A 16611-nucleotide genomic window follows, 5' to 3' on the forward strand; every position below is an offset into this window, starting at 1 on the left:
TCAAGGATGGACCTGCTGCTAACCAAGGCTGAGCCTATCAGCAATGGTGGTAGCACCTCTACAATAGCAGTTGAGGAGGAAAGAACCCCCAGGAGGTATCTTTTTGCTGCCAGAGAAAGGAGTGAGAATCACAGAATCACTGGGTTAGAAAAGACCTCTGAGATCATGAAGCCCAACCATTCCTGTCCTGTGCTAAACCATATCCATGAGCACCTCATCTACCCATCATCCAGGGATAGTGATTCAACTCCCTCCTTGGGCAGCCTGTTCCACATCCCCACAACCCTTTCAGGGAAGAACTTTTTCCTAATGCCTGATCTGAATGTGCCCTGGGGCAGCTTGAGGCCATTGCCCCTTGTCCCATCTCCTGTCCCCTGGCTGAAGAGACCATCGCCCATCTCTCTGCACCCTCCTGGCAGGGCAGTGGAGGTGGGAAGGTCTCCCTTCAGCCTCCTCTTCTCCAGGCAGAACACCCCCAGCTCCCTCAGCCACTCCTCAGAGAATTTGCCGTCTTCCCCAGCCTGGTTGCCCTTCTCTGGACATGCTCAAGGACCTCAGTGTTTTTCTTGATGAAGAAAGATGTGAGAAACTTTGCAGACACCAGGGTCAGTGAAGAAGGTGGGGAGGAGGTGCTCCAGGTGATAGATTCCCCTGCAGCCCATGGAGAAGACCATGGTGGAGCAGGTTGTCCCCCTGTAGCACAGGAAGGATGGAGGGAAGCAGAGATTCACCTGCAGCCTGTGGGAAGAACTCACATTGGAGATGTCCATGGAGGACTGTCTGCTGTAGGAGGAACCCCATGCTGGAGCAGGGGAGGAGTGTGAGGAACCCTCCTCTGAGGAGGAAGGAGCAGTAGAGACAGCATGTGATGGACTGACCCCAAACCCCATCCCCACACCCCTGTGCCTGCAGAAGCAAAGGGCTGCTGCTCAGCTGCTGGAGAGGTCTTTCACTGCTGGGGACTAATTGCCCTATTAGGCTGCTTAATTGGCTGCATGTGGTGTGAGGAATCCCCCAGCTGTGGTGCCTGGCAGCAAAGGAGCTGCTGAAACATTCAAAGCAAGTGTTTTTCCTGGGATTCTGGTTCAGCAACTTGTCAGTGCTGTGGGGCTGGCCAGCTTCTTCTCTCGCTTCAGCAGCTGCACATCTCTGTCTGTGTACAGGGACCAGTGCTGCTCTTCCAGAAAACAGTGTTTCTTTATAGAAACAACTTTCCAGTGTCCCCAGTTGCTTCCTGGCTTAAGCCACTGATCCCAAAACAGAAGCACCAGGCTGTGCCTTGTCCAAGTGCTTTGGGCACACTGACTGAAACAGAGCACTGTTTTAGGGGGGTTGAGGTTTTTAGCTGCACCCCAGGTAGTAACAAAGAGCCTCTGAAACAAATGAGCTGCAAAGGGGTTACTTCAGCCCCAGAGCTGAGAAGTCTGTTCTTCCTCTGATCGCTGTTTGTCCCTGTGAGAGCTCTTCAGGCTCAGGGTCTTTAGCCAGAGTTCCAATTTAAAGAAGTACCTGCTCTCCTAAAGCAGGGAGGTAAACAAGTACCTGCTCTCCTAGAGCAGGGGTGTAAACAAGTACCTGCTCTCATACTCAGGCTTGAGTGCAAATCTGATTCTTGTGAACAGTTTAGGTGGGTGATGGATTATCTGTGGACACAGTGGTGGGACATGGTGGGAATTAGAGCTTGTAGTTGTAAGGCAGGTCTGCAGCACTGGGTGTTAGAGCTTGGGAAGGTCCTTACATCCAGCTGGTCAGATCCCCATCATTTTGGGATTATCACATTTAATTTGCTACATCAGTGGGCATCAAGAAAAGCACCCAGTGCCCTGTGCTGTGACACTGCCTGGGTACATGCAGTGTGGCTTGGGGACCCTTGGTAGATGTGGAGCCCTTGTCTTGCTTTGGTTTAGACCTTCTGCTCTCAGTCACCACGACCCCTGCAGCAAGAGGAGGTGTCTGCAGGCGCCTGGGGCTGCTGCAGCACCTCCTCCCAGGCGGCTCCTGCTCTCCTCCTGTCTCCTACCTCACACTGCCATAAAATCAGGCCGTGGAGCAAGGTGAGGTGACATTGCTGTGACATCTAGGTTACTTCCTTCGCTCCTGTGCACGTCTGAGTAGCTGCTCTGCCACGATGACCGATGCTAAATTCAGATGAGTGAGAACAGGCAGCACCAGGACTCTCCTGCCTCAGCTGGGTCCCCGAGGATGAAACGTCACTGGCTCCAAAATGTGGATCCCAGAGAAAACACGAGGTGGCACACAGCACTGCCTCATCTGCCTTATGTAAGCCATCCCTGGCAGGCACTGGCTGGGCTTTGCCTGTGCAAGACACATTTAGGTTTTCCAGCTCTTTCCCTGTCCTTAGTCTCCTCTCTGCCTGCCACCCCACTTGCTCAGGTCCTTTCCCTGGGGCTTCTCAGATGTTACATTTTCAGTGATGCAAAAAGCACATGCCAGCCCTCTGTGAGCTCCTCAATCCTTACCAAACAAACAGCAAGGATTTTTATTTCTTTTTACTCTGCTCTGAATTTCCTTCTGAATTTGCTCCATTTTTACACCTTTCATTGCCCTCAGCTTCTGGCTCAAGGAAAACTTCTCTTTCTGTTCAGGTGCCAGTTCCCTCACTGAACAGTCCATATCAAGAAAGTGTTTTGGGGAAGCTGGGGAAGCTCTCCTGCAAGATTCTTTTTGATTCTTTTTTTTTTCCAAGAGTACATTGCTGATGGAAACATTCACAAAGTTAATAAAAAGCAGAGTTAATGTCAGGCTGCAATTTTTTCTAGTATTACTCTTTTAATATCAAAAGGCAGAGTTTAATTCCAAGGGTTATGTAGTCAACTCTCTTTGAATTAACTTTATTTTTCCTTGGGGATCAATGTCAGTGAATAGTTTAGTTATTCTCTGTGAGATACCCCATCTTCTGTCACATTCAGTTTGGAGAAGCTTCAGGAAATCACTGTGATTGATTTGTAGGCACGTAAAGTCCAACTTTGTCACAGGAGCTGTTTGTAAGAAATGAGCTGGCACATCATTTGCTCCTCTTGTTTAAGAGCTCTGAAGCAAACTGTTAGTTGGGTTTGGGGAAAATACATTCAAAGCACTTGAACCTCAGATGGTCTGGGAGATGGCATGATCCATGGTGCAGCTTCTGAGGTGGCAGGATCTGTCCCAGTTCTGCCACGTGAAGCAGGTCCTGCTGGTCCATGTCCAGTGGTGCTGTACAGCTGTCATCTGTGGGGTCAGGTCATCCTGGGTAGCACAGGTAGGGAGAGTCATAGAATCATTCAGGTTGGAAAAGACCTTTCACAGTGTGTTAGCACCAGGATCCAAAAGAGCTTCATGCTCCTCCCATCTTCAAAGGCAAATGCCCATGAGCACTGGCAATGTCAGGAACTGGGAGCTAGCAAGTCCTTCTGTGCTTTCTTTGCTTGCTTGTTTGTTTGCTCTGTGAGCAGAGCAACATAACCTCAGGCCCTGATGAGCTTTAGTTCCTCTTTAAAATGCCATACACACTTTCCTCTTGCAAGTGGGTCCAATTGTGCAGGGGGTTTGAGAGTGCAGACTTGTGACTTGGTCTGAGGTGCAAACCAGGAGCCAGTGGGGAAGGACAGACAAGGCATGGAGACTCACCTGGCACGACTGCTGCCTCTGGATACCAACCAGCACCGTGCAGGGCTCAGGGCACAGCACGAGCTCGCTGTGTGCATCAGCAGGATCCAGTCTGTCACACACAGTGGACACAAGGCTCCTGTTTTCACTGCAGGACCCCAGCGAGGCCCTTTGCGAGGGACTGGCACGATGACAGGACGAGGAGCACAGTGGCCAGATTGTACAGAATGTGAGAAGCAGCAGACACGTGGCAGGTTGGGCCCGGTGTGTTCCCAAAACAGCCACGCTTGTGCCTCTGAAGAGTGTGTGTAAAGCCAGAGAAAGCATTCATGCATTATGTAGTATTTTCAAAGTGTGGAGGATGCTTAGACACCTCCACTCTGGAAATTACTGAGAGCTTGCTGGCAGCACTTTCATGTGTGCTGTTTTTCCACCCACCCCTTCTATGGAAGAAGATAGGAATATGAACACTCCTCAGAGCTGGCATGTGCAGCCCATGGCAAACCTGTGTCAGACCAGCCCTATTTCCCCAGGGTCACAGCATGCAGCACGGAGCTTGGTCCACGTGGCTGCTTGGGATGGGGAAGGTGACACGGAGCACACGTGCCACAGCTCTCTGCAGTGCTGTGCTGAGGTGAGAGCCTGTGCTGTGCTGTCCCTGAATAACCATTGCATCTTTCTACTAAAAATAACTTGTTCTTACGCCCTTCACGTAATGTAGGTGAGCAAGGCATAGGAGCAGGTGCAGAAGCAGCCTGTGTGTGTGTTACTCCCCAGACTAGCTGAGCTGGAGGGAAGGATGACACTCTTTATACTTTGGTTATGTAGCATTTTTTTTTTCCCTCCAGCTCTTAAAATTTATGTGTTTCTGCAGGAGAAACAGGTGGTAGCTGCAGCCCTCTCTCCCTCTGGAGCTGGCCACTTGCCCAGAACAGAGCAGGTTGTTTCCAAAATGGGCAGCTCTGGTAGTACAAAGTACAGTAAATCTTCAGATACCCTGAGATTGTAATGAGTGTCCTGTGCTTCGTTGGGTCCAGCCTTAAGTACTCTCTGAGCTTCATATTCTGTGTCCCAGGATGACTGTGTATGTGCTTTGTATGTGCTCCACACAGGATCCATGTTCCCTAGGCTGCAGCATGCCATCGTCTTGTCTTACCCGCGTCACCCAGTTGCCTCCGTGGTGGGACCCGGCGTCCTTGGAGGTGGTTTGGTTCTGGATTTGTGCATCATTGGTGCTGTCAGTGCTCACACAGGCAGGGAGCTCAGCTCAGCCAGGAGAGCAAGCAGCACTGGCAGCAGTGTCTGGGATGCTGGATGCAGCAGTGACCAGGCTGCTGGCCTCCCAGCCAGGGTCACTGGTGCTGCGAACAGGAACAAGGGTGCGTGTAGATAGCTGGGATTAATCTCTCTTCCCAGTTGGGAGGCAGGACTCTTTAAACCCTGAGTAGGGCTTGGGAAGAGGAGGAATGAGTACCACAAAGCAGAGCTGTTCAGCTGTCCTGCCTTTGGCTTGCTGGGAGCCCTGAATAAAAGCTCAGAGGGGAGGGATGACAGAATTTTGCACTCAGTGCTTCTGGCATGGATCCGTGGAGCTGCGTGCCCTGTGCAGGCAGGTCTCGTGGATGGCTTTCCAGGCCACAGACATTCACATGGCTTTGTGGATTCAGAGCACTTGCTTTGCTGGACAAGGGCTGAGTTGCAGGTACCCTTGGTTTCTCCTTCCCTCAACACAGGTATCTTGAGGGATGCTCAGTTGCATGGATGGTGACCCCTCCCCAGGAAGGTTGTGGTGGGCGATTGCTCATCACTGAAGCACAGTGATAGAGATGCACTGAAACTAACCTGTTCTTGCAGTGTGTGTGATGCATTCTGCACCTCCTGAGCAAACCTGATACAGTCTCCACAGAGCTCAGTGTGGGAGCTGAGATTCTTTCTGTTTTCTCTTTGCTGCATGACAAATCATGCATCATTTTCCATGGAACATGTTGTTGCAGAGCTTACCCCAGCTCCTAGTCCCCTAGGAGGGAGGATGCTGGAATGGATGCTCTGTGGCACGCTCTGATTTCAGCACTGCCAGGAGCTTGCTGTATTGTAGCCAGTCTCCTGGATGGAACGAGCATGTGAGCTGTCCCCCAGATCCCAAGGGAAGCATCAGTGAGGCTCCTGCAGTGTGGCACTCATTTAGGGGCCTTGGTCACAGGGGACAGGGAGTAGATGGCCGTGTGACAGCCAGCCTCCCTTTCCTCTCCTCCTAGGCAGTGTTTCAGCTGCAGCCTTTAGTCAGGTCTTACTTGAAGGCTAATCCTCTGTCAGAGATTCCTCTCCTAGCTGGTACTGCTTTCTGGTACGTTTTGTCTCCACTTCAGCCATGCCTTAGTTAGGAAAGACTCCTGGTTTTCCAGTTCATGTAACAGCTGCCTGGGGACATGGCTCTCTAGGGCTCCAGGCACTGCTGGTCACAAAGTGTGTGAGATTGTTCCTTGAAAGTGTATCAGGTTGCTCCTTAAAATAGGAAGTAATGTCTCAGGGAGGGGGTTAGAGTCTTTTAGCCCCTGCTGTTTGCTTTCGGTGTAGCAGTGCTAGTGATGGTGTCTGGCTGGCTCCAGTCCCCAGAGGGTGAGGTCATGCTCTGGATGGCAGAGGAGTCTCTGCTTTGACATGCTCGTTGCCGGGAGCACAACCTGCTCTGTCTCTCTTACAGAAGCAGCTGAACCCAGAGCCTCTGTGCACAAGATCATTAGGCTTAATGAAAGAAGAGGCAAGACTGTGGTGTGCTAGAGGTGTCCTCTTCATCTCTCTCAGATGTGTGGCATGTAGCAGATCCTGTTTTGAGACCATGGCACAGGAAAAGCCTGGCTTTCTGTTAGCATTTCTCTGCTTACAGCTCTGACCAAACGGGCAGCGTCAGGCTGGTGTCCTTGTTGAAAAGGATAGAGCATTCCACCCTCACTAGCAGGACAGGCTCTATCACTTTTCTAGTCAGGAACCCAGCCAGGACCACAACTTGCTTCTGAGCCTTTGCTGCTTGGCTCCACTGCCTCCCACAGCGGGGGAGTGTGGAGAGGGAGAGACTGCCTGGGTGTCTGCACAGTGCGAGGAGAGTAATTGCAGCCAGTCCTCTGGGAGCCCTCTGGATAGCTCATTTTTCTTTTGACATTCAAGGATTCTCCTTTCAAATCCATTCCTGTCTGGAAGAAGAGGTTTTTATAGCATTTGAGTTTTCTTGAACACTCTGATCTCTTCTACTGAATCTAAAAACATGTCTCTCCTGTAGCACTTACTCCCATAGAGACATCTGTCCAAGAGCTGACTTAAGGTTATGTTTCAAGCCCTGGCATGTTGTTAGTCTGTCTATCCAGGGAGTTCCCAGACATGTTGCAAATAGAGGTTTCTTCCTGTAGTCTAGAGCAGGTGAGGATTCCCCACACCTCGATGCAGAAGGGGTGAGTTTAGCTTACACCAGAGAGATTTATCGTGGCTCAGCGGCCCAGCATCCCCAAAACCAGACCCGAACCCTGCCACAGCCCCAGCTGCCCAGCGTCGCGGTCGGTGCTCCACTGTGCATGTTTTCCCCATCCCTTATGTTTGCAATTTCTCTCTCTTGCAGCTTCCTTGAAATGATGGAAGCCAGAAGTCGAGGCCACACGTCGCCACTAACAACCAACGGGCAGAGCCCTTCCTCTGGCTCCCAGTCACCCATCGTACCGCCGAGCTCCACATCAACGGGCAGCTCCAGCCCTGGCACCCCACAGCCACCGCAGCCGCTTTCTACAAGCTCCACCATCTCTCCTGACCCCCCCTCATCTTTTTCACCAGTGCCTGCACCTGAAGCCCAGCAGCCACATGCACCTCCACCAGCTACAGCCTCCCCAGCCCCTCCAGCTGCAGCCCCGCCGCCCAAGCGCAGCATTATTTCACGCCTGTTTGGGACCTCTCCCGCCTCAGACCCCTCTCCTCCCCAGCCAGGTAGGTGCTGAAGTGCAGCATCCAGGCAGGATGTAGCCTGTGGGCTTCTCTCTGTTTTCTTTTCATGTTTTTTTTCTGCAGGAGGCTGTGTCCCAGGAGAGCTGTTATTTTCCTCCTGTTTGGCATTTTGGCTTGTTTCTGTGCTGGGCTTGGCTGGGCACTGTGTCCAGCCACCACAGCATGCTTCAGGAGGAAGGTGCTTCACACACAGGAGACACTAATAAACTGTGAGCTGCTTACCAGCAGCACAAATGCCTCTTGAATAGCAAGAAGAATGGTTAGAAAGCTATTTGAAGGTCTGTCTTCAGACCTGCTGGCAGCTCAAAGGGGCACTTGTGTGTCAGCCGAGAGCAGCGGAGTGCAGGTTTGAAAGGCTATTCAGCCAGAAATGATCACATAAGTCCAAGCTCTGCAGCAGATTCCCCTCTGGGGAAAAACCTTCCTTCAGAGGTGGTCTGAGGAGGAGAGCAGCCTTCTTCCCTTCTTCCTCAGCGCCCACACACAATGGAGCAGAGTAGCGCAACGCTGAGTCCAAACCGCTGCCGGACAGTGTTGCAGGGCAGGAGCACTGAGGGGTTTGTTGCTTGTACTTTCACTGCTCTGGACCTTAATTTGCCTGTCACATTCGCTTTGTTTGTGCAGTTAACTGGAGCTGCAGAGCTGGCACTGCCTAAGCATCATTAGCATGCCATTGTTTGAGTCACCCTTTGGAAATACCTTCCCTCTCAGGCTGTCAATCTCTAGAGCTCCCAGTGCTCTTGAGACACCCACAGAAGGAGAGGAGGAGGTGCTGGGAACACTAGTTGTGGTTTCAGATGTTGAAATCTTTCCGGTTTAGATCTGCACACAATGTTCTGCATCCTGAGTCTGTTCCCAGGTATGACACAGTACACCCCATTCAGGCTGTTTATGACTCTTCCTACCCAGAAACAAACAAACAAGGAGGACCCAATGTCAGGAATCCCATGTCAAAAAGGAAACCCCTTTGTCATACTGATGGTAGAAGAAAGGCTAATTGTCTGCTACCAGTGTTCCAGGCTCTGGGGTTTGGGTTTTTTTCTTTTCCTGCTGTTTTATTTGGGTTTAAATCTGTCCCTTCTCTTGAGAACTGGTTCAGGCTTGTGCCTTGCAGCCCAGGTACCTGAAGGGTAATTTTCAGGAGGGTTGCAAAAGGCAGCTAGGAAAGATCTGCCAGTGTTCCTTGGTTTCTGTAGCATGCCACAGGTCTGCACCTCTACTTGAATGTACCTAGGGACCAGCTAATTGGGGAGCAGATGAAAGATCACTGCCACAGAGAAATACTGGGAGGGGGTTTATCTAGGAGCTACTATTGAAGCTTTCCTTTGAAGTCTTGCAGTAGTAATTCTTTTGGCTGTTTTTTCTTACCCTGATGCTACTCAGAGGCATTAGTTAGAGTGGTATTTGCATGCAAAAGGGATCTGAAAGTTGGTACTAGTAGAGCAAGGTCTAGGCAAAAAATACACAGACCTTGTTCAGCCAAAAGAAAAGAGCCTGAATGTGACAAAAGAATAAGGCTGAATATTGCAGAATCTGAAAAGCTTGATTGCTTCAGGCAATTGGTTGTGCTAATTTCATGAGATTTCATCCTGATACCTTGAAGATGGACAACAGTCCCTACAAATAAGCTATATTAAAGTCAGCCTCTGTTTGCAGTAGCTCTTGGGTTGTTGGTTACACAGTGTCTAAAAGCACAGTGTGACAAATCCCATCTGTGACAAGGACAGTTGAGAAAGCCAGAGGAGGTGAGTGGGTGAGCTGAACAGTCTGGGAAAGGTAAGAGAATAATGAAGGGACATCACACTGGAGTGGTGCTCCCAGCATGTGGCCATGGTGCAGGCAGCCCTTCACTGCAGAGCAGCCAGTTCCCATGCTGGAGAGCCTCTCAGGCTGTGTAAGAGCCTGGGGCAGGCTGGTGCATTTTAAACTGCAGTGGCCCTGTGTGGTGTGTGAATGCCTTCCTGCAGGATGCCAGAGTGGTTTGAGTATCCTGCTGATGCCCTTCCTTTTCCCTTGCTGTGTAGCCACAGTCCTGCTTCCTGGCTGCTGCCTCCCTGGGCAGGGGGCAGCTGTAAAAAGCCCATTTTGGTCTCTTTGTGGTGAGTGCTGTGTTTTACAGCTACTGTCCTAATGCAGATCCTGCTGCTGCCACTCCTCCTCCCCACCCTGAAGCCCCTGCAAAGGTACAGAGCGTGGAGGACTTTGTTCCTGATGACAGCCTGGACCACAGCTTCCTGGAAGACCCAGCCCCACAGAAGGAGAAAGGGAAACCACAGACTAAACACCGTGTTGACAGCGAAAGGTAAGGAAAGGGGGTGGTGGGAGGGTGAGCTGAGGACACCTCTGGCTGTGCAGTCTGAGTGATGAGGCTGACCTCAGATTGCAGAGCAGTGAGCTGCCCCTCAGCCTTTCTAGCTGTGCTGTGGTCACTTATAGCATTCCCTGCCTCCCATTTACTGATAACACCCTGCTCCCTGGGAGTGAGGAACAGCAGTAGAACCCAGTTATCACCTTCCTGGGTTTGCTCTCTTGCTTTCATGCTCAGCTAAAACACTTGAGAGATTTTTTCCTTCTGGATATCATCCTTTCCAGGGATGTTATGCTTTGCCTGATGAATACCTTCCTGCTGCAGAGGCCCAAAGCATCACCAAGCTCCTTCATGGCCTGGTTCTGCCATTCCTAAGGAGTTACAAATGGGTTTGTGGTTGCTGGGGGCACCTGATGGGATTCTGGAAGAAAGGAAGGAGAGGGTCATGCTCCATTGGGAGTGTCATTGCATGCTTGCCTGCAGATTCCAGAAGAGCCTTAGGTGGGGCCTTTCTTTTTCTCTGTCCAATTCTGATGTTCCTTCCCAGCATTTTCTCTCTAAATTGGAAAGATTTGGATTTGATGGTTGGACTGTTTGGTGGATAAGGAATTGGCTGGATGGTCACATCCAGAGAGTAGTGGTCAGTGGCCCAGTGTCTGGATGGATATCAGTGATGAGTCATGTCCCTCAGGGGTCCTTCTGGGATCAGTACTGTTTAATGTCTTCATCAGTGACATAGACAGTGCAGTTGAGTGCAGCCTTTGCAGATTTGGAGATGACACCAAGCTGAGTGGTGTGGTTGACACACCTGAGGGGTTGGATGCTGTCTAGAGGGACCTGGGCAAGCTCAAGAAATGGGCCCATACAAACCACATGAGGTTTAACAAGGCCAACTGCAAGGTCCTGCACCTGGGTCTGGGCAACCCCAGGTATCAATCCCAGGCTGGGGATTGAAGGGATTGAGAGCAGCCCTGCAGAGAAGGACCTGGAGGTGCTGCTGGGTGAAACGTTCAACATGAGCCAGAATATGTGTCCAGAAAGCCAACCCTGTCCTGGGCTGCATCCCCAGCAGTGGGACCCACAGGTCTGGGGAGAGGAGATACTGCCCCTCTGCTCCACTCTGGGGAGAACCCCCTGTAGTGCTGTGTCCAGCTCAGGGGTCCTGAGAAGGCCACACAGATGGTCTGGAGCACCTGATGGCTGGAGCACCTCTGCTCTGGAGGCAGGCTGAGAGAGTTGGGGTGGTTCAGCCTGGAGAAGGCTGCAGGGAGACCTTGGTGTGGCTTAGAAGAGGTTTAAGAAGCACAGACATTCTAGTAGGGTCTGCAGTGACAGGGCAACTGGGGATGGTTTCAAGCTAAAGGAGGCTGTGTTCAGGCTACATAGAAGGAAAACATTTTTTATGATGAGGGTGGTGACACAGGTGGACCAGAGGGGTGGGAGATGACCCATCCCTGGGAACACTCAAGGTCAGGTTGGACAGGGCTCTGAGCTGAAGATGTCCCTGCTCACTGCAGTGGGGTTCAGGTAGATGGTCCTCAGAGGTCCCTTCCCAGCCCACCCATCCTGTGATCCCATGATTCAGTAATTAATGGCAGAGAGTGATGATTAACCTATAGTCTGGAGTTTCTTTTTTTTTTTCTTTTTCTGGCTTTGGTGGCTTTTAGCCAAAAAAAGGGGAAAGGATTTGTGTATCCTGAGCTGCTCAGCCAAGAGGGTGTGCAGCAAGCTCTCTGAAAGAGAGGTGACCTGAGCACACTCATGGGCTCTGCATCCCTCTGCTTAGAACAGGCTTTGCCTGCTGCCTGGATTGATACTGGATTAACCAGGAGAGTAACTGAGTGCTGGTACCCAGCCTGTGCATGTGCTGGGTTCTGGATCTTGAGCATCTCTGTGTCAGTCAGTGTTCTCTGGTTTAACCACAGCTTTAAATCAGTTCTCTGTGTGAGGAATGATGCCTGGCTAGTGCAAGTCAGCCTGAATCACCATCCTCTCTGCCAGCAGAGCACGTGGATGGCTTATTAAAGGGAAAAAGGAGAGCAGAAAGTGGTAGTTGGTGGCAGCACACTGCCCTGCAGAGTGTCCTGCTGGGGCTGCAGCTCAGAGGGGAGATTCTGATGTATTTAACAAGGAAATGTCAGGAGAGCCAGGCCTGACCTTCCTGGGCTTTGCTGAAGGACTGAGTCCTGGGGTGTCCTTAGAGGGCTTCAGCTGCAGCTCCTGCTGGGGGTAGGAGGCTGGATGGTTAACACAGACCTCTCCAGAACATCCCTCATTGGAAGCAAATAGATGTTAACTATACAGAAATGCAGCTGTGACAAACAGTGGTGCAGGAGCTCTGCTCTTTGCAGAGTTGCCATGTTCCTGGCTCCTGTCATCCCTGTCTCTGCAGTGTCTGGAGTCTTGAAAGCCTCACAGTGCATATGAGCTGGTGGGGGCAGAGAGACACCTTTGGGCTCTCACAGTGAGGACACTTCTTCACAAACCATCTCAGAACTGATCTCTTTCCCTAGAAGACCTTGCAGCACATCCCAGCAAGTTCAGATGCTTATTATTTCCCTGCAGCTTGGCATCCTTGTCTTGCTCAGGTTTCTTCTGCAGCTCATATGGTTTGCTCACTGGTCTGGCAATTTCACCTTCTGTTTCTTGCCAGCAAGAGCCAGCTGTGCTGAAATTCAGAGCTGTAGGTGTGGGTCTGACCATCACCTGTAATAATTCATATCCTTCAGGATGCCAGTTACAACCCCATGATACTCAGGAGCAACAGAAGAGTTCTGTAAGCACAGTCCCTAATAATCAGCTTCTACTGCAGTGAGTAGGTTGTTGTAGTTGCAACAAAATCTGCTGCAGAAATTTATCTCTGACCTAAAGAACAAAAATTCTCCTGTGAAACCACTCAAGCCTAATGGAGATTTTATTTCTTTTAAAAATGGAATAGTGAGGAACAAAGCCTGAGAGATGCCTCCAAGCCTCCCCAGCATTTGTAAGCAGGTATCTGAGTGCTCAGCTTACACAGCTTGCCAGCAGTTCTTCTGGGTGTGCTGTTACCAAGTGTGAGCTCCAGAGCTGAAGAGCCATTGAAGATGTGACAGAAGGATGGTCTGTGTGTTGAGAATTTGTGAAGTGACTTCTCTTCTCCAAGAGGAACTGCCTGGCTGTCCCTAGGCAATATATTCAGGCTTGCTTTGCCAGGATCCCTGACCTGACCCTCTCCCACCAAGGGTCCATCTTCCCAGCTCCACATTATTCTCCTGGTCTGTGCAGCCTGGGGCTCCCACAGGCTGGTCTGAGGCAGAGGTGGCAGCCAGTACATTCCCTTGTACATGGCCTGTGTGATCAGGTCCTTTCTCATGGAGCAGTGAGCCCAATGTTTCCCTAGTTGGCCTTTTGTCACCTCTGTGCTTCTAGAAACCTGGCTTCTCACCCTTAAATCCCTGCCCAGATTCAAAAAAAGCTTTAGCTTTCCTGACTTCACCCCTGGATGCTTGGATGCTTGGACACTCTTGAGCTTGGAGGAGGTGATCTTGAACATTAACCAGCTTTCTTTTTTAACATGGCCAAGTGCAGAGTGCTGCACATGGGACAGAACAACCCCCTGCAGCACTACAGGCTGGGGGAGACTGGCTGGAGAGCTGTCAGGCAGAGAAGGACCTGGGGGTGTTGGGTGACTGCAGGATGAATATGAGCCAGCAGTGTGCCCAGGTGGCCAGGAAAGCCAATGGCATCCTGGCTTGTATCAGAAATAGTGTGGCCAGTGGGTCTGGGGAGGGGATTGTGTCCCTGTACTTGGCACTGGTGAGGCTGCACCTCGAGTGCTGGGTCCAGTTCTGGGCTCCTCACCATCAGAAGGACATGGAGGTCCTGGAGCGAGTCCAGAGAAGGGCAACCAGGCTGGGGAAGGGGCTGGAGGGCAAATCCTCTGAGGAGCAGCTGAGGGAGCTGGGGGTGTTCAGCCTGGAGAAGAGGAGGCTGAGGGGAGACCTTCTCCCCACCTCCCCTGCCCTGCCAGGAGGGTGCAGAGAGGTGGGCGATGGTCTCTTCAGCCAGGGGACAGGAGATGGGACAAGGGGCAATGGGCTCAAGCTGCCCCAGGGCAGGGTCAGAGCAGATGTGGGGGAAAAGTTCTTCCCTGGCAGAGTTGTGGGGCTGTGGCACAGGCTGCCCAGGGAGGGGCTGAGTCACCTTCCCTGGGTGTGTTTAAAAAAGGGTAGATGAGGTGCTCAGGGATCTGGTTTAGCTTAGGATGGGAATGGTTGGACTTGATGAGCTTAAAGGTCTTTTCCAACCTTGTGATTCTGTGATTCTTGGACCCTTCTTGCCTCCAGGGAAGAGTCTCACAGAACACTTCGAGGCAAATGTTTGAAGAGGCCAAAGTCCAGCCTGTGCTTTACCCTTTTCCCTCAGGATCCTGAACCCCACCAAGGCTGGGATCCAGAGCTGGGGCCTGCAATACAAGAGAGATGTGGGGCTGTTGGAGAGGGGTCAGAGGAGCCACGGAGATGATCAGAGGGCTGGAGCAGCTCCCCTACGGAGAGAGGCTGAGGGAGCTGGGCTGGGTCAGCCTGGAGAAGAGAAGGCTGTGGGGGGACCTCATCGCAGCCTTCCAGTGCCTGAAGGGAGCAGAGGAACAGGAGGGGAATCAGCTTGTTAAAGGGCAGAGACTGGCAGGACAAGGGGGATGGAGTGAAGCTGAAGGAAGGAAGGGTTAAATTGGATATTAGAGGCAATGGCTGCAAGTCAGAGCATAGGAAGTTCCCCACCAACATGGGGAAGAACTTTTCCCCAGTGAGGGTGAGGGAGCCCTGGGACAGGCTGCCCAGGGGGTGTGGAGTCTCCATCTCTGGAGAGATTCCAGCCCCGTCTGGACGCCGCCCTGTGCAATATGAGCTGGGGAGCTGCTTTGGCAGGGGGGTTGGACCCTGTGAGCTCTCCAGGTCCCTTCCAACCCCTGTGATTCTATGATTCTATGTGGCTCCTTCCCTCAGCTCAGCTGCTTGGTTAGAGTTTGGGTTACTCCTCTCTCTAGCCCCAGAAGCTGCAGAAGTGGCAAGAGGATTCCTTTGGCTGCCTGCAGAGCACAGAAGGGCTGGGGAGACGTGGTCAGTCCAGTTCTGAGCCCCTGTGCTCAGGTTGCAGCAGGATTTGTTTCACCTCCATCAGCTGTTCTGTGTACAGGATGGAGGGAGGGCTCCCTGGGGACACCCTGCTCTTTGATCAGGAGCTCAGGGGCAGACCATGGCGAGCCTGCCTGGTTTTGGTGGGTACCTGTGCCTGCACACACATGGGCTCAAGACTCACACAGACCTGGCAGTGGTTCAGGAGCTGGAGAGAGTGGTGCAGTGTGGTTGCCTTTGCATGCTCCAAATCCCCTCCAGCCAGAACCTCAGGACCACGAGCTGATGCTAATCCTGCATTGTCAGACCTTGTTTGTAGTGCAGCAGTGAGTGTCTGGTGTACGTTCACTCCACTGCTCTGCTCTCAGGCTGTCACTCAGCATTGTGCATGGCAGTTCTGGGTGGAGGCAGTGTACTCCCTGCAAAGAGAGGTGACCCACTTTGGGTGGGGGGGTGTGTACACACGTGGATGGTCTGTTCAGGCTGGGGACGCCTTGGAGGCTGCGAGTCTCGTCTGGGAGGCAGTAGAAGGACAGTGGCAGCGATCTCTGAAGAGTCCCTGTGCTTAATAGAGCAGTGATGTGTTAAAGAAACACTGTGACACTACTTCAGAGTAATATCCTGCCAGTCTCAGGATGCAAATCCCATTTTCTTCTCAGTGCATTTCAAGAGGAAGCCCTGGCAGTGCTTCACAGACCTCAGCCACCACTCACTTGTAATCCCTCAAGCCTTGGAGGCAATTCTGGGCACCAGTTCTCATCTCCTTTGTGCAGGACGGGCTGTGTGCCTCCTTCCTGGCTCAGTATGAGAGCAGCAGTGTTAATGAAGCAGGGCTCTTCAGCATCCTGCCACTGCATATCCCAGAGCTGTGCTGTGAGTCCTGAAAGCAGAGGGGATGCACACCAAAAGCAGAAGGAGGGACTGGATGTTAGCACCCAGGCCAGACTGTAACAGCTCTCAGTGTGCTGCACTGGTTGCAATACACATGGTGTCCCATACATCACAAATAGCTCTATTGTCTGTTGGGAGATGTATTAGTTCTTTAATTTGTTGTGAAGAAAAGACACTCAGCTGCAGGGTTCAAATAGAGAATTTCTTGGAACAGTGTGTGCAGATCCATCACTATTGCAGGTTTATGGGTACAATGGAACGAGGCACTGTTGCAGTTTAACAGTGATGCCACAGTAGTGAGGAAGTGCACTGTTACAGCCATGTATACATCTCAAAGCAGTCAGAACTCAGACTTACCACCCACAGGGAATTCATGGAGTTCATTATTACAGCCACAGGAGACTCCTGAACACACTGTAACCACAGAATCACAGAAACACAAGGTTGGAAAAGACCTTTAAGATCATCAAGTCCAACCATTCCCATCCTAAGCTAAACCAGATCCCTGAGCACCTCATCTACCCTTTTTTAAACACACCCAGGGAAGGTGACTCAGCCCCTCCCTGGACAGCCTGTGCCACAGCCCCACAGCTCTTTCAGGGAAGAACTTTTCCCTCCCATCTGCTCTGACCCTGCCCTGGGGCAGCTTGAGCCCATTGCCCCTTGTCCCATCTCCTGTCCCCTGGATGAAGACACCTGGTGCCCTAG

At 51.7% G+C, this 16611-nt stretch overlaps 1 protein-coding gene across 2 annotated transcripts in view; it reads left to right on the plus strand.

The window, feature by feature from the left end:
* Positions 1–16611, plus strand: part of RABL6 (RAB, member RAS oncogene family like 6) — a gene marked incomplete at its 5' end in the record, with an annotated part of 61834 nt that overhangs the window by 34373 nt on the left and 10850 nt on the right. For both annotated transcript variants that reach the window (XM_084272682.1, XM_084272683.1), the window contains 2 exons: positions 7214–7572; positions 9727–9892. In XM_084272682.1, the coding sequence (XP_084128808.1) occupies positions 7214–7572; positions 9727–9892 (525 nt within the window). The remainder of the gene's footprint in view (positions 1–7213; positions 7573–9726; positions 9893–16611) is intronic.

Source organism: Gallinula chloropus (genome assembly GCF_964237585.1).
Source record: "Gallinula chloropus genome assembly, chromosome: 18".
Lineage (NCBI taxonomy): Eukaryota > Metazoa > Chordata > Aves > Gruiformes > Rallidae > Gallinula > Gallinula chloropus.